We start from the raw sequence: 21414 nt of genomic DNA on the forward strand, positions 1-21414 counted from the left end.
TTTGTGAATTTGAAGTCAAATTAAATTGAGTTGAATGGGTAATATAAGACATGATTTCCCAGAAAGAAAGACAAACTGTGTGTGTGTGTGTGTGTGTGTGTGTGTGTGTGTGTGTGTGTGTGTGTGTGTGTGTGTGTGTGTGTGTGTGTGTGTGTGTGTGTGTGTGTGTGTGTGTGAAGTAAAACCAGTGTAATTTTTTAGCAGACGGCACCAAGCTGTTCACCTCGGAATTTTGAGAGAAACTCTGTCTGTAGATGTTTGTCTCGTTTTTTTCCCCCTCTCAGCTTGGCAATTAATGCAGTCTCTGACCCTTGGAGCTGAGATATAGACAAGGTGTTTATACACAAGATGGATGACACACCATGGAGTCTGTTTGTCTTGTGCCGTGCGGCTCCCAGGTGTGAATTAATGCTACTGCGAAAGCAGAAGGAGCGCCTGTGCCCAGTCAACAGTCCCCCGGATAAATGAAAGTTACTAAATAAAGACACCGAATGCTCAGCCTCAGCGTAAACAAGTTGCCTAATGAGACTGGTTCAGTCAGTCAGCCACAGTCCGTCAGTCTGTCTACACTTCATAAAACTAGTCCCTTCAGTTCCATTTCCTCTTGCCTCTTATCTCCCACTGCTAACTGGCTGAGCCACGGTTTGCCAGGGCCCTGGCACCTTCCAACAACAAGAGATAAGCTTTTAATTAAATGGCATTAATGAGAGACATTTAACGAGATAGAGTACGATTCTGACTGTAATTGGTTTTTCCGTCGAGACGTATCCCAGGCACAATACAGCTGGGGGAATCGTGTGTGTGTGTGTGTGTGTGTGTGTGTGTGTGTGTGTGTGTGTGTGTGTGTGTGTGTGTGTGTGTGTGTGTGTGTGTGTGTGTGTGTGTGTGTGTGTGTGTGTGTGTGTGTGTGTGTGTGTCTCATCAGAAAAATTCCCGTCTGAGCAAGCGTTTGAACCGCCTCGGATTGACAACATTTTATTGACGGGTGATGACACAGTGAGGCGGCCTACTCGCGTCTGTCAGCGGCTTAAGATGCACTGAGGGTCCTGTAGTAATAAAAATAAAAAATAAAATGAAAGAAAAGGCAGTGGGAAAGGAGATGTGTAAAGCGTGATAAGAAAAGACAGGTTCAATGAAAGAGAGAGAGAGAGAGAGAGAGAGAGAGAGAAAAAGCCTTCTTTCTACCACACTGACCTCCGTTCATTCAACTCCGTTAATGCATTATTTTATGCATTTTTTTTCCTGCAATAGAAGCTATCTCTAGCTGCTTAAACTATATTAATATTTCAAAAGGTATTCTGGTATGTTTAATCCAGGTATGGAGGAAGCGTCTGCCAGTTAATTTCCTGTAGTACTTTTTATTATTTATAATTCAGTTTCAGGTGCCACTACAAAGGTCTTAAAACGCCTTTTGATCTGGCTTTCTAAACGTGCAGATATCACATTGTGTTATGCATCTTGTTCTGCAGTTTTCCCGCTAGACAGCACTCAGATACAGCAGTCTTTAATCTTTGCTTGTCATCTCGGCATATTTGCCTTTTTTGTATTCTCTCTCTCTCTCTCTCCTTCTGTTTGTTTTACGATAAGGTGTCTGCCTTCTTTACATCTCACTTCCTGTCCATGTTTTTCTTTCATTATATGCGATCTGTGATCTGTGTTTGTGTTATCGCGTAACATCCCGGTGTTTGAGCCGTTTCGAATAAACAAAATTAAATTAAACCGAGAGGAGATGAGATGAGCGGGCAGACAGTTCCTGTGCACCCTCCCCCTCCTCCCCGACAGTAGCACAGACCCCCTGTAGTTCCCCACGTACGTACGTAGTTCCCCAGACCTCCTTGTCCTCATTCCTCCTGTCAAACCCACTGACCTGAATAAACCAGATATTGGCCCCAAACCTTCACTCTACCTCTGTCCCCTGCTGAGGGTGTAAGAACACTGCGTCTGCCCTTTAGGCAGAAGATCCCAAATCTCGTTGTCTCTCCAGTTAGACATTTTTTTGCCGGCGTCTCTAAATCACCCTTCTTTTTCACCCTCGGACATTACGTTTCTTCCGCTTTCCCGTCAGCCACAATAGAGAACGTCATCAACACGCTCGCTGTGAATTCTCCATGACCTTCAGGTTTTGCCGTGCATGTGTAAATGGCCCATAGACGTCTCAGTCTAAGGCTATATTCACACTTGGCGTCTTTTTTGACAAGAAAAAGTTGACTATTGTGCTTTTGTAGTAAAAAAAAAAAAAAAAAAAAGAAAAGAAGAAGAAGCTGGTAACGTTTTGGTTCCAAAAAGTAGCCCAAAAGCGTCTTTTGTTGCTATAACAACAGCTACTGCTACAGTATCGGAGAGCGCCATGTGGAGCGGTGCTAACGTTAGATAAAACAAAGTGGTGGAGCGAGCTAGAGAAAGAACAGTGAGAGAGAGAGAGAGCGGTGCTGCTAACGTTACATAACACAAAGCGAGTTCCCTGTACAGGGAGCGCCCGGTCATATATAGCTCGCTGTGCTCTGCCTCCATTTTTTCTTGTTATAAAAATGACATATAACAATAACCCCTTACCCATTTTTATGATTCCGATGCCGAACCGGTACTTTTAAAACTATTCCGATTCCTAAACCGATTCTTGAAAAACTGAAAAATTACATCAAAGAAAGGCTTTTTTTTATTTATTGAAAATTATTTAAATTTAACAATATTTTAACGTTTTAAAGTACTTAAATATATAATAAGTAAACCTAAGTCACCTAACGCACAACTACAATAATTGAACAATAAATAACAGTTACACTAACAAGTAACAACAAAATAAATGTTGAGTTGGTATGCTAACTGAACCAGCTTCAAACTTTAGCAGAAAAATGACCATATTTGCCTTCTCTGGCGAGATAGACACGTCTCCTGACTAATGGCATGTCCTGCACAGGAGAAACCTCTCTCAGATGGTGTCCAAGAGGCCTGTAGGCCTACACACAGGTAGGAGTTTGAAAGGGCAGACAATTTGGGGAGGCTGTCCCGCCTCCTCCACCACCAGGCTCCAGGGTCTTGTCCTGAACGATAGACTAGCAGAGAAAGTGTAATATGTTTACTAGCGATCACGTGCAGTGAATGGTTAATATGCCTTTACGTTTTGGTGAGCCCAGAGAGAAAATATGGCATTTTAAAAGTAGCCTACATTTACGGTAGCTAGCTAACGGTAGACTGCAGAGAAAGTGTGATATTTTTACGTCCGTTTCGGAGCGACAGAGGGAACATATTTCAGTCGACACATTAAGTGGAACTGAAACCCTGAGGTGGTGGCAGTGTCTAACTTAATACACTCAGCACAATAACAGGCCTGGTTTAGAGGGAGAAGTCTGAGACACACATCCTGCTTCTTTTTCTGTACATATTAGGGCTGTGGGGGGAAATCGTATGTATTGTGATTTATTTTTATTTATTTTTTTTACCAATGATTCACCTGAATATTTTCTGTTTCTACAGTACCACCGACGGCGATTACATCATGTCTGTTTCTAGCAAAACAGACCGAAAGCAGAACATCCATGTTATGTTCTTCTTTACAAATGGAAAAAAAAGTGACTGACTGACATGTGATGTGCATTCTTCTTAGAAAACAATGAGTTTTTGGAATTTCTCATGATATATTGTCTCTAGAAGAGTATCATTCAACTTTTGTTTTTGTCAAAGAAGGAAAAGAAAATCACTTGTATCGTGAAAGAATCGAATTGGGACAAAATCATATGGTCCCAGCCCTATTGTATATAGTTTATTGTACACAACCACTTCAGTGAATGGAAGCTAACAATGTATGGAAGATGTGTTTGCCCACTGCGCTGCAAGCATTTGAATGACAACATTTTGTTATGATTCTGAAAAGAGAAACCGTCTCTCTTCTCGAGCCTTGCTTCTACCCTGAATAGTTTTTACAGACATAAAGAGTCAATCCCTTTTCTCCTCGTCTGAGCTGCTCTGTGCCCATATGTCAGCTACTTTGTTGTTGTTATCTGTATGGATGCGAGCTCTCCTGCAGGGCTTAGTCACCAGCCTGTGGATACAAACATGAAAGTCCCAGGAAGTGAGTTTGTGTGGTACTCGCTGAAGGGAAGGTGCGATAGCTGCAGTATGTGAATGTAAAGTGGCCCTGTGTTTTTGTCGGTACAGAGACTGTTCATCTGCTTGACAAGGAAAATGACTGTGATCCATTTCACTGTCTTGAAAAATGTGGTAGTATTAAAAAAAAATTTTTTTTTAGAGGCATGATGAGACAAAATGCAAAGACGAGAGGAAAGTCTAATAAAAAAATAAAAAAAACATAATTTGGTGTAGCAGATTTTCTTGTTTTCTACCATGGTAGTTATCTTTTTATAGTTGTGTGTGGAGGTAATTGCAGAGCCCTCACACAAAGCTGCTAAAGTCACACCGTAGCTCACTCATGCCTCTTGGGCTTTTTGCGTTTTCTTCTACAAGTTTCCAATGCTGGTAGAGATTGTTGATAGTAAAGAGTAGGGATCGACCCATACTGGTTCTTCAAGGCCGATACCGATTATTAGTAGTTAATAAAACCAATATGCATTTACAGTGAAAATGAAAATCTTTGTCAAAATTAAGATTTTGAAATGTTACAAACTCCAACACAAAACTTTGTTTAAATGCTTGAAGCAATTATTTAATAAATGAGCAACTTTCAACATACTACACAGTAGTCGAGCCAAGGTAGTGCACTTTTTAATTCATTAACTGTATCTGTTATCAGGCAAATAAAACACTGATACAGATACTCTGCAAACTGCCAAAAAACATCCCGGTAATCGATCTATCCCTTGCAAACTGAAGAAGTAAATAATCTGCAATAATCAGAGACGTTTTAGCCAGGTTTCCATTCAAATGTAACCAAATTTCCAGGAAATCTGCAAAAGAAAATGTAAATGAATGGCTGTGTCTCATTCCGCATACTTCCGTCAGTACACTGCTAATGTGCACTGACCACTTACTGCTGTAGTGCCCACTTTGGATGGTTAGTATTGTCCCAAAAGGAACGCTTATTTTAAAAAACTTACCGGAAATGACGAGCGGGATGAGCGTGACGAACGCAACACATGGCAGCTGATTGGACAAACGCGTCACGTGGGTCTGGCTGCTCCCGAATTTTAAACCGAGCATAATGGCGGCTCGTTCGGAATACGATCTCGTATTTTACGAAAATAGTTCACCGAAACGTGTTTCTGAAAACATTTTAAGCGAGAAATAGGCCATACAGTTGCTGAATCTGTCTTCATTTCAGATCAACAAAGTTTTTTTTGCAGCCAAGATGGCACCCGTTTAGTGCGCGTAGGGTCCATCGTTCCACACTGAACTTTTTGACCGTTTTTAGGGGGTCATCCGGGTACTTTGAGTGCACTGACTTTTTGCGCTATCTACACTATATACTTAAATACTTACTTACTAAATGTTTGAAGTGTGCAAGTAGGCGCTTGGAGACACAGCCAATGTGTTTTCATCTGGTGTTGTGTGAATATTAAGGGTTGGTTCATTGAGGTAAGATTAAACCATGAAAGCCATTAAACCATTGCAGAAGAAGAGGGTGCAACAAGATGATGTAATTAAAAGGGCTCCAGCCAAAATCTCAAACGGTGGAAAACATGACGGAAATATGGCATTTCTTGTATTACTTTGAGGAACAATGTAGCTTTAGTTCAGTTCAGTCACTTTATTATGCCAAGTGGGAAACTTGATATGCAGTCAGGAGTGCAAGATAAAAAACATAAAAAGATAGCCATCAAGGGGGACTGTGGGTACATATCACCTTGCCACCTGCTATGCCCTGCAGTGCCCTGCTACGTCATGCTATATCCTGCTACACCCTGCAGTGCCCTGCTATGCCATGAACTACTACAACTACTATTTCTAGTCATTGTTCCATTATCTTTATTGTGACTATTATTGTGTGATGGGGGTGTTCATCATACCCCCAACCGGCACCGTCAGACACTGCCCACCAAGAGCCTGGGTCTGTCTGAGGTTTGTTCCTAAAAGGAAGTTTCCTCACCACTGTCACACTAAATGCTTGCTCTTGGGGGAATTACTGGAACTGTTGGGTCTTTGTAAATTATAGTGTGGTCTAGACCTACTCTATCTGTAAAGTGTCTCGAGATAACTCTTGTTATGATTTGATACTATAAATTGAATTGAATTGAAATTGAAATTGCCAGACACCTTTACAATATGGCTTAGGTGTCCCCGATGTTCAGGTTACCATACCAAACAATCATGGCAAAAGTAAGAACAGCTTCAATAAATGACTTATAAAATAAGGACATTGTTTTCCTATCTACATTAAAAGTGTTTAACTTCCTGAGGAAGTACAAACGCTGCTGTCCCTTCTTACAGACTGCATCACAATTGGCATCAAACTTCAGGCTTTTTTCGATGACGATCAGATACTTAAACTGTTCAACCCATTCAAATCCATCTCCTTTAATGAAGGTCTGAGATGGCGGGAGGGATGATTTCCTAAAATCAATGACCATATCCTTGGTCATGGTGGTGTTTTAATTGGAGAAAGGCCTCATCACACTATTGGACCAACTCATCTGGCCCATGCTCAGATTCATCTTTACGCAGCAGGCTGATGATGACCGTGTTTATCATCGGACCTTTAAGTCACAGCGCCCATGTACCTCATGAATAATTTATTTATTGCACTTTTATTCTCTCGCCCATTTCGTTCTCAAGGGATTTCCAGAACTGAGAGAACGGAAGGTTAAGGGCAAAGCTGCAGTCGTTATAAACATTATTAGTTACACCTTTGCTTGTCCTGCAATGCCGTGCCTACTCTGAAAAAAAAAAGCATTTTAATATCCATACTAAATTCCATTGCAGTGTCTCCAATGTAATTGAAATATCTTAGCTCTGACTCAAGTGTTCCAAGCGACCTACAAACTGACATCCCTATTTATTTATTTTTACATAGGCTATGTGTTTATGTGACTATAAGAATATTGGCATATATATTTGTTATTTTTTAACTAGTCTTTATCAACGACGTTCCACTTCCGGGATTGCTCTGCTGCCGCCGGAAATTCCGCCGGATGCATGTCTTTTTAACCGGATGTCCGTTTCCTTCCTCTTTCTTTGTGTTGGCGTTCTAACCTCAGATCTCTGCAGGGTAAATCCAGACAGCTAGCTAGACTATCTGTCCAATCTGAGTTTTCTCTCGCACGACTAAAACAACTTTTGAACGTACACATGTTCCACCAAAACAAGTTCCTTCCAGAGGCTATTTTGCAGCTGCAACATGGCTCCGTGCTGCGCTTAGTGCCGACATTGACGATTGTGATTGGTTTAAAGAAATGCCGATAAACCAGAGCACATTTTATTCCCATCCCTGAATCCTTCCTCCACAACGCTGTGGAAGGTCTGACAATGCGAGGATATTTTTTAACTAACCTAAATATTGATATTGGTATCTGCCTCAAACATGCAGGATTGGTTGGGACCCCTCTGTGTGTCTCTGTATTTCTGTATATCAGTGTCTCTGTGTCCCAACCTTTAATCTGTCTTGTCATTGACTTCACCTAACCCCGAATGCTCTGCTCCAATCATGACCCATGAACTCTCCTATCTTTTCCAGGAATCGGGGGTAACCTAGTGGCTATCCAGGCCAGCAGGTTCTCCACTCACCTGCATTTCCACTGCGCTCCTGGGGAGGTTCCTGACGAGGCCAAGGGCTGCTACTACCCCTGCCGCACATTCTGGGGATCAGGTCAGAACTGTGGCCGTTTACAAAAATCACACATTGGCTAAGCATAGCTGTCCATCATAGGCTGAAATTGCTGGTGGGGGGCTATATAAATATATAGCAAAAACATATAGTGATTGTACTAGAGATGGTCCAATACCATTTTTTTTCCTTACCGATTCCGATACCTGAACTTTTCCGCAGATACTGACTACCGATCTGATACCATATATTTTATTATGTTATAACAGCAGTGTAATACTATCCCTGTGTGGATGTGAAATGACTTATATCACTGTTGTACAGACTTAGCTTGGGTTAAAGTCTTTATAATACATGAACAACCACAAACAATAAATGCCGTAGAACTTTTTTATTAACCAGTTTGACAGTCAGTCATAACGGAAAAAGAACGTAAATAAACTACTTTAAAGTAGATTTTCTTCAGGGTTTAATTACATGGTGCATAAACTCCAGTACTTTACGATACCAATACCAGCATTTTAGGCAGTATCGGAGGCTTTTCAGATACTGGTATAGCTAAGTCTCTAATATATTTATAATTGTGTAAGTAGTAAAACGATACAAATTCAGATGGGGCAAAAAAATGTGTTTTAAGTTTAGAAACATTTTGAGCCCCCCCCTTCCTTTGCTTCACAGTGGTTTGATCCACTGCCTGCTTTCCCCCCTTTTACGTCACCTACAAAACACAAGTCCAGTGGGAGACACAGGGCTTTCAAGCAGCGGAGCGGGGTTCGTGTCCCGGAAGAAACCCAAGACTTTCACCAAGGAAACAGGTTTTCGTGTCTCGGGGCTACTGCTTAAGGGGGTCGCTGTTTTAAGCTAAACCACCATTATTTTTCTGATCTTAACTAGTCGTTTTGGTGTCTAAACTTAACTGTCGTCGCCCCAGGACAGTTTCCTTTTGTCGGTTAAACTTATCGCCAACGGCCGCTGAAACATGTAGCAGCAGTAGCTATAACCTCAAAACCTAATAACCTATTTATTTTATTTGTTACAAAATCATTTTATTTCTATAACGTAATTTAATGTTAATGGCTTGATTGTGAACAACTTCAAAAAGTCTGCAATCAATACATGGTTTTGAAGAAGAATATATTGGTCAGTATAGTCAGCTTTTTTCATAAAACCATAGAGAAACGTTGAGAAAAATGATGCCACAGTCTCCATGCTACACTAATAATAGTAGTAAGGCTTTCCTCTGTGTACACATATCCTGTACAAGTACAATTTTGACTGTATTATTTGTGCCCTCTTGAAAAATTGCTCTTGAGAAATTTAGTTTATTGTCCCCCAAACTGTTAGCTGTGACCTACAGTATATTCATTATTTTGGTCATTAGGAATACTATGTTGAATGCTGATTATTGGCCTTCACACATTGTATTTGGCTTTCACACAAGTGCACATGTTTAAAGTAGGTTTGAATATCAAGGTCTACGGAAGCGCTGTCAGGATTATAATCACTTGTGCAGTTCACAGCAGCGGTTTTCAGCTCTGTGCCTGGTGAGCTGCAGTAATGCTGGTTCTCTGTCCTACCAGGCAAATATTTACCACGCACCGCTGTCCCAAGTGTAAGTTCATTTCTTGTTAGAAGTCGAGACTGAAAACCAGCAGGACTCTGAACCCTGTGGACAGTAGGTGGACTGATTCAAACAGCACTAGTTGTGGGAGCGTGCCTATGTTCCCACAGCCCTATGTTCCCACATTTCGAAGAAATGTTTTTTTTCACTGAAAATTAGGCACTATGTTCCCACAGCCCTATGTTCCCACATTTCCAAGATTTTTTTCAAAATTAGGCCCTATGTTCCCACAGTTCTCACATTTCTACGATTTTCTTTTCCAAAATTAGGCCCTATGTTCCTACATTTCCTTTTTCATAAATTTGTATCAGATTTTATCTAACCCTAACCCTCTAAATCTTGTTAGAGGATATGGCTTAAATTGAAGGGAAATGTAGGAACACAAGACCTAATTTTGAAAATGTCCTAGAAATGTGGGAACATAGGGCCTAATTTTAACGTTAACGATCATGTAAAAGGAGAATGGTGAAAGTTTTACTTTTCTATCAAGCAGCAAAAACGTTTTAGAGTCAACATCGCAACGTCCTGCGATGTGAGTATTGCGCATGGGCACAACGCGATGTATACGATGAAACCAAATATTGTGCAGCCCTACTTTAAAGGCAGAATTCTGAAAGAAAAAAGGCCGAATGCTGACTTTTTTTTCCTCACAATTCTGACTTTAAACTCAATATTCTCACTTTAAAGTCAGAACTCTAATGCATTTTTTCGCATGTGGTCCAAATCCTCTTCCGTACATTCACGCTTTTAGACCGTTTCTCCTGCAAAGAAGCGACACCCTCACATTCACCTCCAACCCTCCTCCCCTCCCACACTTTCTGTATTTTCTTAGGAGCCAATCATCGCTCGGCTCAGGTGCTCCTCCTTTTGGTGATCCCCGGTCACCTGATCTTCCTCTACACCATCCACCTGATGAAGAGTGGACACACCACGCTGACGCCCATCTTCATGTCCGTCTACCTGGCTGCTGCTACGCTGCAGGTGAGCACATCATGACTATTAGTGTGCTTTTAATATGTAAGAAGCTTTATGATTCTTAAATAGTCAGTTTTACATGTATTGCTCATTATTCCACATACATTTACTGAAGCTCATGGTCTTTTTCACAAATCAGAGTCTTCGTATCGCAGACAGTCTTAAAGAGAGATCATTTTCAAGATTATTTTCACCCCAAAACAAAAGACTGCAAACACCTGCACTTTAGTTTAAAGCTGCACTACTCTATATTTCTCTCTCTCTCTCTCTCTCTCTCTCTCTCTCTCTCTCTCTCTCTCTCTGCTATTACAAGGCTTCGTCTCATGTTTGAGCATAAGTGAAGAGAGTATATTTCTGTTGATGTCAGTCCCTCCAGAAAAACGCAATTATGCGATCGCATAATTCAATGCATAATCAGCCAAAGTCCGCATATTTATGCGGGGGCCGCATTTTTTCAAATACGCCGCACTTTCGCCGCATAAATTGCCGATTTCCGCGCAAAATATGCGGGGCTTGCATGATTTCATAATCCCCGCATTTTCGTTGCAAAAAAGTCACACATATATCTTAGCAGAAAGTTGAACAATGTTGCGTTTACTACACAAGAGCAGCCATTTTCCCCTGTTGTCATGGGAAAGTTATGAAGTGACGTAATTACGCGACGTAAACATCATCGAAAAGCTGCAAACCCCGCGATGAAGCCATGATGAAACCGCAGTTTTTGCAAGTTCCCGCAATTTCACCGCATAAAATTGCATAAATATCCCGCATATTCCATCGCATTTTTTAAGAAAACGTGCCGCATAATCAAGGATTTTTGCCCGCAACAATCACAAAAAAACTCCACATTTTTCTGGAAGGACTGCGATGTGGTTTGGAATGGTGTTTGTGTGTACGTTGACCCCGCCGTCGCTCACCATAATATGTGACTGTGCAATATACTAAGTTTGCATTATGACCTTCGGCAAGTTCATTTCATTCATTATGTGCACAAGCTCATCTCACCCTGCACTGTTGATTTCCAGCATCATGCAGCGGCAAAGCATTATTTTCCCTGTCAGTGAGAGAATAAGTTCCCATGAAAGATTAATCCGTGGACGTGTTTCCTTCCCAACACTTGTAGTGAAGGAGGAGAAGCAGCTGTGTGTGTATCCTGTGAATTCCTCGAGCGTTGTGGCTTCAGGCGACGCCTGAATGAATCTGACTTCTGTACGTTTTTGTTTTGGCAGCAGTTAAGATAATTATGAAGGCTTTGGGTCATGAATGACTCCTTTTTTTAACTTTTTCAGGTGCACCATGATCTATGTTAACATTATTGAAGAATTTAAGAATTTAGCTTTTTTTTTTTTGTGTATGCATCCCAACGCTTGCTCTACTCAAAGGCTTTTAAAGACTCCCTTTAATCATGAATACAGACATGGAACATTAGGATCTAATCCTGGCAACTGAGGCGTTGGGAACTTTCCAAATCAATTTTTGTCTCTAGCCAGTAGAGCTGCTTTAAGGGGGCTTTAGTCCCAGATAGAACATCAAATGGCAGAGGCAGGCCCATGGAGGGGCAGGAAGTTTGGATCCAGCCTCTTTTACATCCTAATATTTACAACCATCAAAGCGAGAATACTGGTCAATTTATTGACTGGATTTAAGAACCTTAAACAGCACTTTGCTTTTGGGGTTTTAAATGTTCGACAGGGTTTACAAGCTGGGTCAGGCGCAGACAAGGACGCACAAGACGCTGCGTGTCAGAATAATTCATGAACTTCTTTGTTGTCCTCAGACGTCTGTGTCTGGGGAATTGCCTAACTCCTGCTTTGAATGATGGTTTCTAGACAGTGTCATAGCAGCAAGGTTATTATAGAATGATTATTTATTGAAGCTTACCGCGGAAATTACCCATGGAATTGCATCTGCTTTGTCATCAGTGTATTAACACAGACACAGACAGAATAGCAGACACTAATTATTCGGCTGAATGCTGCAAATAATATGGAAGTTTCATACTAACTGTAGGTTTTCCTAATTGAATATGCAATTTGTGGCTCATTTTTATTACTGCAACATGGATAAATGCTAGACTCTGTTAGCCTTACAAGCCAGACCCAGATCCAGATGTTGGGTCTGGGAACTCACCATTGGCAGGGCTCAATCCGAGGGGCGGGATAAACAGTTGTCTTTCAAATTCCCTCTGCACTCAATAGGATAGCTCTACAACCAACCAGAGCAACGCTAGTTGATAGATTAAACTTTTGCCGTATCTGGTCGGCAAAATGCCGAACACTCTTCCTTTTTAAAAGAATGACTTCAGTGGCGTTCTTTGTTCTTTTCTCAAAGAAAAGCTGAACTCAAGTCTTCCAGAGTCACGGCCAAAGCCGATTCCAAAGACCGCTGTTCTCCAGCAGCAGCAGCCATCTTCTTTGTTTTCAAGTAGCAGGGAATTCACGTGGAACCGTCGCAACTCTGCTGTCATTATGTTAAGCCCCGCCCACCGACTCTATACACGACATGATTGGCCTGACCAGAATTTTTTCCAGCTCGCAAGCCAACGGAGAGTTGCTAGACTGACCCTGGCTGCAAATTACATTTGCTGCCGCTAGGATGCGTCTAGATTTATGGCTAAGACTCTGTAATAATCTAAGAAGAAAAAAAATCTTAAAGACCTCATATTATGCTCATTTTCAGGTTCATAATTGTATTTAGAGGTTGTACCAGACTAGGTTAACATGGCAGCTCCTCTTTTCACCCTGTGTGTTGAGCTCTCTGTTTTAGCTACAGAGTGAGACATCTCACTTCTGTTCATCAGCACATGCTCAGTAGCAAGGTAAGGACTTGGTAGTTAAGGAACGGGACTGAGCGCAAGGTTCTTCCTTATGTCTTTATCTCTCTGCAAACAAATGTGTGTGTGGGTGTTTGAGGATTATGAGCAGGGAATGCTCACGGTACAGTAGCTGTGCCTTCAGTGAGCCTCTCCAACTATACTCCTACCCAGGTACTATTGTTGGTAATAAACATTCTGCCCCTCTCACCATCGCGCCTAACAGTACACTCAAATGAACACACAAGCTCATTTGTGTGAAAAGTGAAGGTCTGGGATGGTCTGCTCCTGTTGTCATTTATGATCCGTGACCTCGGTGGGGGGGGGGGGGGGGGACATCTCTTAAAATGTTTTCCATGTTTGGAATAGATTGTTTGGACTCTGGGTAAGAGAGAAATCAAAGAGGCTCAGTTTAGACACTTGAATGAGGTAGACAGCAGCATTAGTTATGGCTGTCAATAGCTCTGGTAAGTGCCCTCAAAAGACCCTGATGGGGTATATTACTGCATATCTGAAAACTGAAATCACTTTTCCCATGCAGATGTATTTCATTTAATGTCCCGCAGTAACCCTAAGTAGATAAATAAGTGTTTAATTCACACATGACCTGCATTTCAAATATCCAATTGCCTGAGACTCTTAGAATGGACTCACATCCATTTGAGATTGAATATATGCAGACCTTACAATATATAGTTTTATATTTCGTCTCTGTGCCTAGCATGGGCTCAGACACAATTTGGCAAAGATGTCTGTAGCATGATGGAAATTGATGTCATTCAGTTCAAGTAAAAAGGTCTGCAACCGTCTGGTTCTTTAATAGCAGCGATAAGCGGAAATTGCACATGCTGTGGTTTGATAATGTTCCATTTAAAAATTAGCGGAGAAATTGAATTTTTTTTTTTTTTTTTGCAGAATAGCGCGACTCTTTCTGATATCTCTGCGAGCCTCCCGGTGCAGTCACTGAGTGGAAGAGAAGAAGAATGCAGTTAAATTGGCCGGATGTGGTTTGATAATGTTCCATTTAGAGTGGAAGCCATAAAAAATTAGGGGAGAAATTGAAAAAAAAATTGCAGAATAGCATGACTCTCTGTGACATCTCTGCGAGCCTCACGGTGCAGTCACTGAGTGGAAGAGTAGAAGAATGCCGTTAAATTGGCCGGAGTTTTGCATATTTTGGCATACAGTGGGTGATGGTTTTGCACAAATCCACAGTTAATAGGAAATTGAGGGCATACCAACCAAGAGTAAAAACATAACTTAAACAATACACAACATGGTTTAACAAAGCTGTGTAAGCCCACAGTGTATTCAGACAAAGAATGAGGCAATACGAAATAAAATAAGGCAACGTAGTGCAATAAGCCAAAGAGGTGTCTGAAAACTCAGAACGAGAAAATAGTAGTTTGACAGTTTAGTAGTCAAGAAACCAAAAAAAAAGGTTACACAAAGTTTACCACTGATGAATATGCATTACTATGGTAATGTAACGTAATATGGGACATTTAATAATACTAAGGTCTAAGTCACTGGATCAAAAACATGGTCAGTTACAAACCAATAATAGCTGTGTGAAAGGCACTTAATCAAAGGGTGAGCATCTCTTGCTCTGAAGCCCAAACCTCATTATCTCAGTCATGGCTGGCCATCAGATGGTATCAGTGTTATCTTGACAGATCAGGCATCCGGCACATCTAAGCTGTGAGAAAGATCCTTGGTCTCTCATCTGAGCTTTTGTTCCTGAAACCGCTCAGCTTTGCTCAAGAGTAAGGCACACAGAAACACACTAGAACACGGCTATCTGAGGTTAGACAGTTCTCTATTATATAGATCTGAACATTACTACTACTACTACTACTACTACTGCTATTACTACTACTACTACTACTTATTTTTCCCCCCTGCAGTTACAGCGGAGGCCACTGGAAACACTGCCGCCATTGTGCCATCACAATTATTGGGCTTTAGTAAGAATCTTTGGACTCTCTTCTGCTAGGGCTGGGTGTTGCCACTGATTTCCTGAATCGATTTGATTCCGATTCACAAGGTCTCGATTTGATTGGATTTAATGTCTGTTTAGTTAGGGATATTTCCGTTACAATACTAATTTAGCTTGGATATGAACGAGATTCTCAGAAACCTTCTAACCTGGAGCATTATTAAAAATATGAATGTTGTTAAGAATTGAGCCCAAACATAGAGACATAGAGACAGAAAAAGTGCTTTCTTAAGTGCAGAGGGTGTGATGCATTTCCCCCACCAAAGTATCGCCTACATTTGGAGTGTTACTTAGAATGACATGGATTCCTTGGATGGTCTAGTTTCATAGGATACCGATATATTCACTCTAGCTTTAAAACAGAGCCTCTAAAAAGATCCATCTCAGGATTTTATGAATCGATATCGGATCACTCAACGGAAAATTGACCCGACCTCTGGCACCAGGAACGAGCACCCAAGTGACTCCGAGAGGTCCAAACAAACGGTATCATTCAGGGTGGCCTGCTTAAAGGAGGATACAAAGAAAAAGTCATAATAAAATACCTGTGTATTCCCCAAGTCATTCCTGAGCTTAATTGTATTCAAGTCATACACTAGAATATGTTATTATACAATATTGGATCAACAATGTGAAACGGTCTGCAACTCAAGCATTTCAGCGGGCAGTTACTTTTAAGAATCCAATTATGTTTGCCCAGATGATAAATACCTGCAGTGTTCTAAAATAGCTAATAGAGTTACATCGAGTGGCTTTGTTCTTTCAGGCAGTATTTGCAGGTGTCTTTGGACACAGGATGGTTATGTATACTTGCATGCTTAAGTGATGCACAGAGGCAGAGGGGGCTCAGAGAAGTTAATCTGAGCAAACAGAAGAGGGAACTTTGTGTTAGAGTGAGCAGCTTATTATAGGGGTTTTATTTGAGTCAGTATACACATCATGTATATATGATTAACATCGTCAGTTAAATATGTAAGTTAAATATGTAATTCCATATACATCAACTGAGGCCATTCAAATGACATTCCTGGTTGGGGCTTTTTAAAGTGAACTGAATAGTCTGCTGTTTACCATGAATCTTTTAGACATAAATGAACACAGCTAAGATTACTTTGAAGCGTTGCAAAACCCCGTCTCACAGTATGATAAACTGCAATGCAGTGTTTTGGTGTGTGGTAAGCCTTTCAAACTCATGAATGCATTAAAGCGGCCTTTCAGAATCTCATTTCATCATCTCACCAGTACCTGAAGCAATAATCGAGTGCAGCACCTTGTGTTTTTTTTAAAACGTGTTGCTTTTTTCCCCAGGCTTAACACGTGCTAATAAGCAATGTCTGATTAGTTACAGGACTACAGGATTTACAGGAATAACGATTGTGAATGTCCTGATCAATTCTTTGGTCCCGATTTAAAATCCTTTTAATATTGAGTATATGCTGATACGGAGTCCGGTTATATTTTTCAAAAATGATAAATGATGTAAATGATTTTACAGGAGAAGCCCTATCACTCTGTTGGAGTTGTTGTTTGAGTTGGAGTTTACAACATTAAATAACGGCTTTTTTAATGCTAAGGCCATATGGTCAAATTTAAATATTTCTTTATACAATTTCTGTTAACAACCAAAAGAAGAACCTCTAAATGGCAGAACAGTACTCTACTTGACTACAGCTTGAGTTTCTCAAGGTGCACCTGAATGCACCATGAGTTTACGATGTGCACTTGAATGCACCATGAAGTCTTGTGGGTGTGGTTTCTCCGACATCTCCCCGACTTTAAACATTTTAACCGTGTTTAAGCCGTAGGCTAACGGTAGGCAAACGGTAAGCTAACGTTACCTTCTGCCAAGTGTAATTTTAACTTGACGTGAAGGGATGCTTCTGTTGCCTGTAACATCCAGAGGTCAGCGCAGGCATTCAAGTGGCACCGAAATCTCTTTTGGAGCAAGTCAAATGTCATGTTCTTGGGGGCAAGTACAAGTCATAAGTCTTGCAAACACCTGAAGCAACACACACACACACACACACACACACACACACACTATGCAGTGTTTTCTCAAAGCATTTTTGTAACAAGTAATGTTCAATTAGTTTACAGGAATTACAATCAGAGACCCTAGCAATGTCTAAAGTTAAACAAATTCCCTGCTCATTCCCAGGGTACCATCCTCCAAAGTTCTTCTAAATAACATCCAGCCCCTCGTGGGTAACATTTTTTTTTTTTAAGAAACTTGCCCACCAACAGAATGGAACATGTAGTCTTATTTAGCAATTCAAGAGCGTCAATTCTACTAATGACCAAATGTCACAAGCAGGCAGCACTCATAGAGCTGAAATGATTTCCAAATGATTTACAACACGTTTGTGCAGTTCAGAGCATTTGTGAATCTGACTTGGAACTTCACGGAAAAAGCAAGAGATGTTTAGCATAATAATAAAAACCTGTTTTTGCCCATTGCCTACCAAAAGGTGTGTATAGACACATTCAAAGGATTCATGTTCCGTATGACGTTGCTACACAAAAGAACATTTCTAAAACACTGCATGATTCGCACACGTAGGAGCACCAAACTTTTTCCTGCGCCTCTGTCCAACACTGTTAGAGCGCCAGAGGAATTGCATTCGACTTATTCTGCTCCCAGCATCCTCAACAAAATGTCAAAACAGTCCGACTCATTTTCCGCTGTATATTTCTGCCACCTGTGTAAGTGGTTTGTAATTGGAGAAATTGATACAAACGCCAATGGCGACCGTTGCCATGGCCATCTCAGGAGACCAAACAACTTTATCTTGTAGACACTCCATCTCTTGCGCTACTCAGATGTGATTAGGGACCAAATACAGACACGGAGAGAGAGGCGCCATGATGGATCACCATTCCGTTTCATTTGTCTCGTTCATTTTTCATTTGTTTTGGCTAACTGTGGAAAATGTTGGATGCATCTTAATCCTTAAAAAGATGACCAATGTTCCTCTCTGTCTCTTCCTCCCTTTCCTTGTTAGTCTGAGGGGGAAAAAAAACTAAAGTAATATCCTCGATGGGAAGCTGTGTGCTGTAAATGATGGATCGTAGTTGACAGTTTGAGGCAAGCGATGCTACAAAAGCCACAATTGCAACAACTGAGAGGATGTCCAACTGTGCCACCCTGTCATCACGAATAAAAGCCAAAGCCGTGACACCCTAGCTTGTGGATAGTCGGGTTTGGAAAGCTTGTTGTTCGCCTGTGAGACTCTCTCATCGCGTCATGACTGAACAATATTGGATTGAAAAGCAGGAGGCCATGTTGTTGAATGGGATTACACATTACATCACACAAACTCTCCCACATTCAAAGACAAGTGGTGCTGTCAGCAGGTTATCAAAACTTGTACATTGTGTTTTTTTACACAGAAAATAATAGACTATCCTAATCAATCATCCCTGCTTATCTCTTGATACCATCATCACTGCTTGTATTTATTCACTATGTCAATATCTTTCCATGACTGTCATATCTTATTTGTTTTCATAATGTTTGTACTGCCAACTTTGGACAGCTCATTTCCCCCAAAATTATAGTCCTGTCCTTATCTTTTAATAGACTTCTCTTTTACTCTCGGCACCGTTGCCTCCGTGCGTGGAAACTTGAATTATGAATAACACTCTCTTAACTCGTCTCTCGGTCTGCTGCTCTGTCCATTACTCGTCTTCCGCTCTGCTCCCACTACAGTTTTAAGTGTTTATGCCATTCTGCATTGCATTTTGAAGCACCTATTCCTCCCAGCCTTGATAACACAAGCTTTTTCTTGTCTCCGTCTTGCTTTTCTTTCTGCTCTTTGGTTAAGGATTACACTCAGACTGCCTCTTCTTATCCTCTTTTTTTCTTTTGCCGCATCATTCTTTGGTATTGCCTTGAAAAGACACTACTAAACGAGTCAAAAGAAATCAAAAATATACATCAAATTACACTCAGGAGGAGCCAGATTCAGGTCCATCTCTACCACATACTGTATTAGTGAAATGAGTCAACTGACAAAAACAACCACCATTATTATTTAGCACTGTACCCGACTCCAGAACGTTCTCAGTCGAATCAGATTTAGCTGATCCATACGGATATGAAACTATTTATTCCTTTTTTTCAGGTATTTATTATCGAGCAACGCTTTATTGAACTGCCAGACGGGTTCTGCAGGACGTTCAGGGTGATAAAGACGTTCACGTAATGAAGTAAACAAGCCAAGTTAGCCCTCCTAGCTAATGCTGGCTAACTAGAGGATGGATGGCCGGGTTCGGACAGATATTTAGAAATGATGTTGGGGTTCGCGTCGGGCTCGGTCACATCAACATTGGCATAAGGCATTGAACATTTTAAATTTAAAACAGCTTACTATGTAGGTGCGCTCCTGTGTTAACGTGCGCTTGTTGCCCCTCATCTGTGGGGGGGAGGTTTTTATTTCTTATGTACACTGTAGCATTCCAAAAGAAAACGAAGAAGCATATTTCCCAAAACTTCAAACTATTCCTTTAATTTCTGAATTCTGGCTTAACTAATTGGTAGTTTTAAATGGAGGATTTAATTCCCGCTCAATGTCCACCCAATAGGGGTGTGAATCTTCACTGGTCTCACAATTCGATTACGATGATCCTGTCAACGATTCCACTCAATTCGATATCACAATGCATCGCGATGTGCCACCTCCTCAATATGATTATATATTGTTACACATGGTTTTCATCAACAAATTCCAGCAGTCCGATACGTATGAACTCCCCTTTTTATTGTATCTGCTCTTAAAAAAAAAAGACACTTCCTGAATGTAGCAGAGTCTGAACACCGCAGACAACAGACAAAAGGCAGAAACATAAGAAAGCAACGACCCCGAAAATCAACAGGTAACATCAGCAGGCAATAATCGATTATGGTCTGTCGCTGCATCGATGCAAAATCCTCTACGTCCGCATCGCGATGCATCGATGCAGTGGTTCATTCCAACGCCCCTACCACCCATGTTGTCGGCCTATTCTTTCTGAGAGAAGTGACCATGTAGGCTTCCTAATATCCTCATGCAAGCCACAGTCAAACCCTTCTCTCTCTCTCTCTCTCTCTCTCTCTCTCTCTCTCTCTCTCTCTCTCTCTCTCTCTCTCTCTCTCTCTCTCTCTCTCTCTCTCTCTCTCTCTCTCTCTCTCTCTCTCTCTCTGTAGGTGTTGCTGCTGTTATGCATAGCAGACTGGATGGTGCACTCCATGTGGCGGAGCGGCAAAGATCCCGACAGTTTTTCCATCCCTTACCTGACAGCCCTGGGTGACCTGTTGGGCACCGCCCTGCTGGCGCTCAGCTTCCACTTCCTGTGGGTCATAGGAGACCAAGACAGCGATGTGGGCGACTGAGGCGGCATCGACGGTGATGGGGGGGGGGGAAACGCTGCTCCTGCCCCCCCCCTCCCCCCGGCTTGTCACTTTTCCTTAAGCCTTGTGGGGATGTTGTTGCCCATCTCTCGCTGGCCAGCACATTCCTCTGCTTCACTTCACTTGAACCACATGGTGGTTTGGAAACTATTTTCTCCCCCTCGCTTGTTTTGTGTTTTTTTTTTTTACACACAAAAGACGTTATATTCCATAAATTTTGACTGTTCTCAGTACAGATTTTCATCTGCATAATTTGCACCAAAGCACTTGCATATTATATCGATGGTAGGAAAACACCAGCCATCACCCACAGCACTGAGGAAACCTTTGCTGCTGTTGGCATGGTGGCTTACTCTGCCAGCCGAGCATCAGTCGGAATTCTTGTACTAACAATCTCCTTTTGTTGGTGTGTATTTTGGGGATTTACCACCCACCGTGTCACAAACTCTTTGTTACCTGCCTTGTGTAATACGGCTTCGCAAAACATCAAGCCAGTGGAGGGACACAGAGACGGCTGGGATGGAGGCAAGAAAGTGAAAAGTTTATCCGAGATCAACTGAACACGCGCTGTGAACTGCCATGTTAGCAGGCCTACCAGCACCAGGGTTAGACGGGAGTAACGCACATTTGTAATGATGGTTGGAGAAGTCGACATTTCTTCCTGTGTCTGCGTGTTTTTATGTTTCTGTGTTCACCAAACTCAGCTCAAGCTCTATCCATACACAGCAGTTATGCCTTTTTTTTCTTCCTATTTTAATATTTTGAGTTATACCACGATGTTCTCTGCGAGGATAAGGCTGGACCATTGTTCCCAGCTGCATGTAAGCCAACATGCACGGGTGCAGTTCTGAGACGTTCCTTTTACGTTTTCTAGCCTGATTGATGTTTACATAGGGACATAGGA

The 21414-nt window shown here is 41.5% G+C and overlaps 1 protein-coding gene across 3 annotated transcripts in view; it reads left to right on the forward strand.

Moving 5' to 3' along the window:
• slc41a2b (solute carrier family 41 member 2b) overlaps positions 1-20881 on the forward strand; it is a 48416-nt gene extending 27535 nt beyond the window's left edge. For 2 of the 3 annotated variants that reach the window (XM_031288150.2, XM_031288148.2), the window contains exons 9-11: positions 7625-7756; positions 10168-10316; positions 20307-20881. In XM_031288150.2, the coding sequence (XP_031144010.1) occupies positions 7625-7756; positions 10168-10316; positions 20307-20492 (467 nt within the window). In that variant the 3' untranslated portion in view covers positions 20493-20881. The remainder of the gene's footprint in view (positions 1-7624; positions 7757-10167; positions 10317-20306) is intronic. The other variant, XM_035995969.1, reaches the window with a different exon arrangement.
• Positions 20882-21414: the final 533 nt, after the last annotated feature.

This window comes from Sander lucioperca, chromosome 20, assembly GCF_008315115.2.
Source record: "Sander lucioperca isolate FBNREF2018 chromosome 20, SLUC_FBN_1.2, whole genome shotgun sequence".
Lineage (NCBI taxonomy): Eukaryota > Metazoa > Chordata > Actinopteri > Perciformes > Percidae > Sander > Sander lucioperca.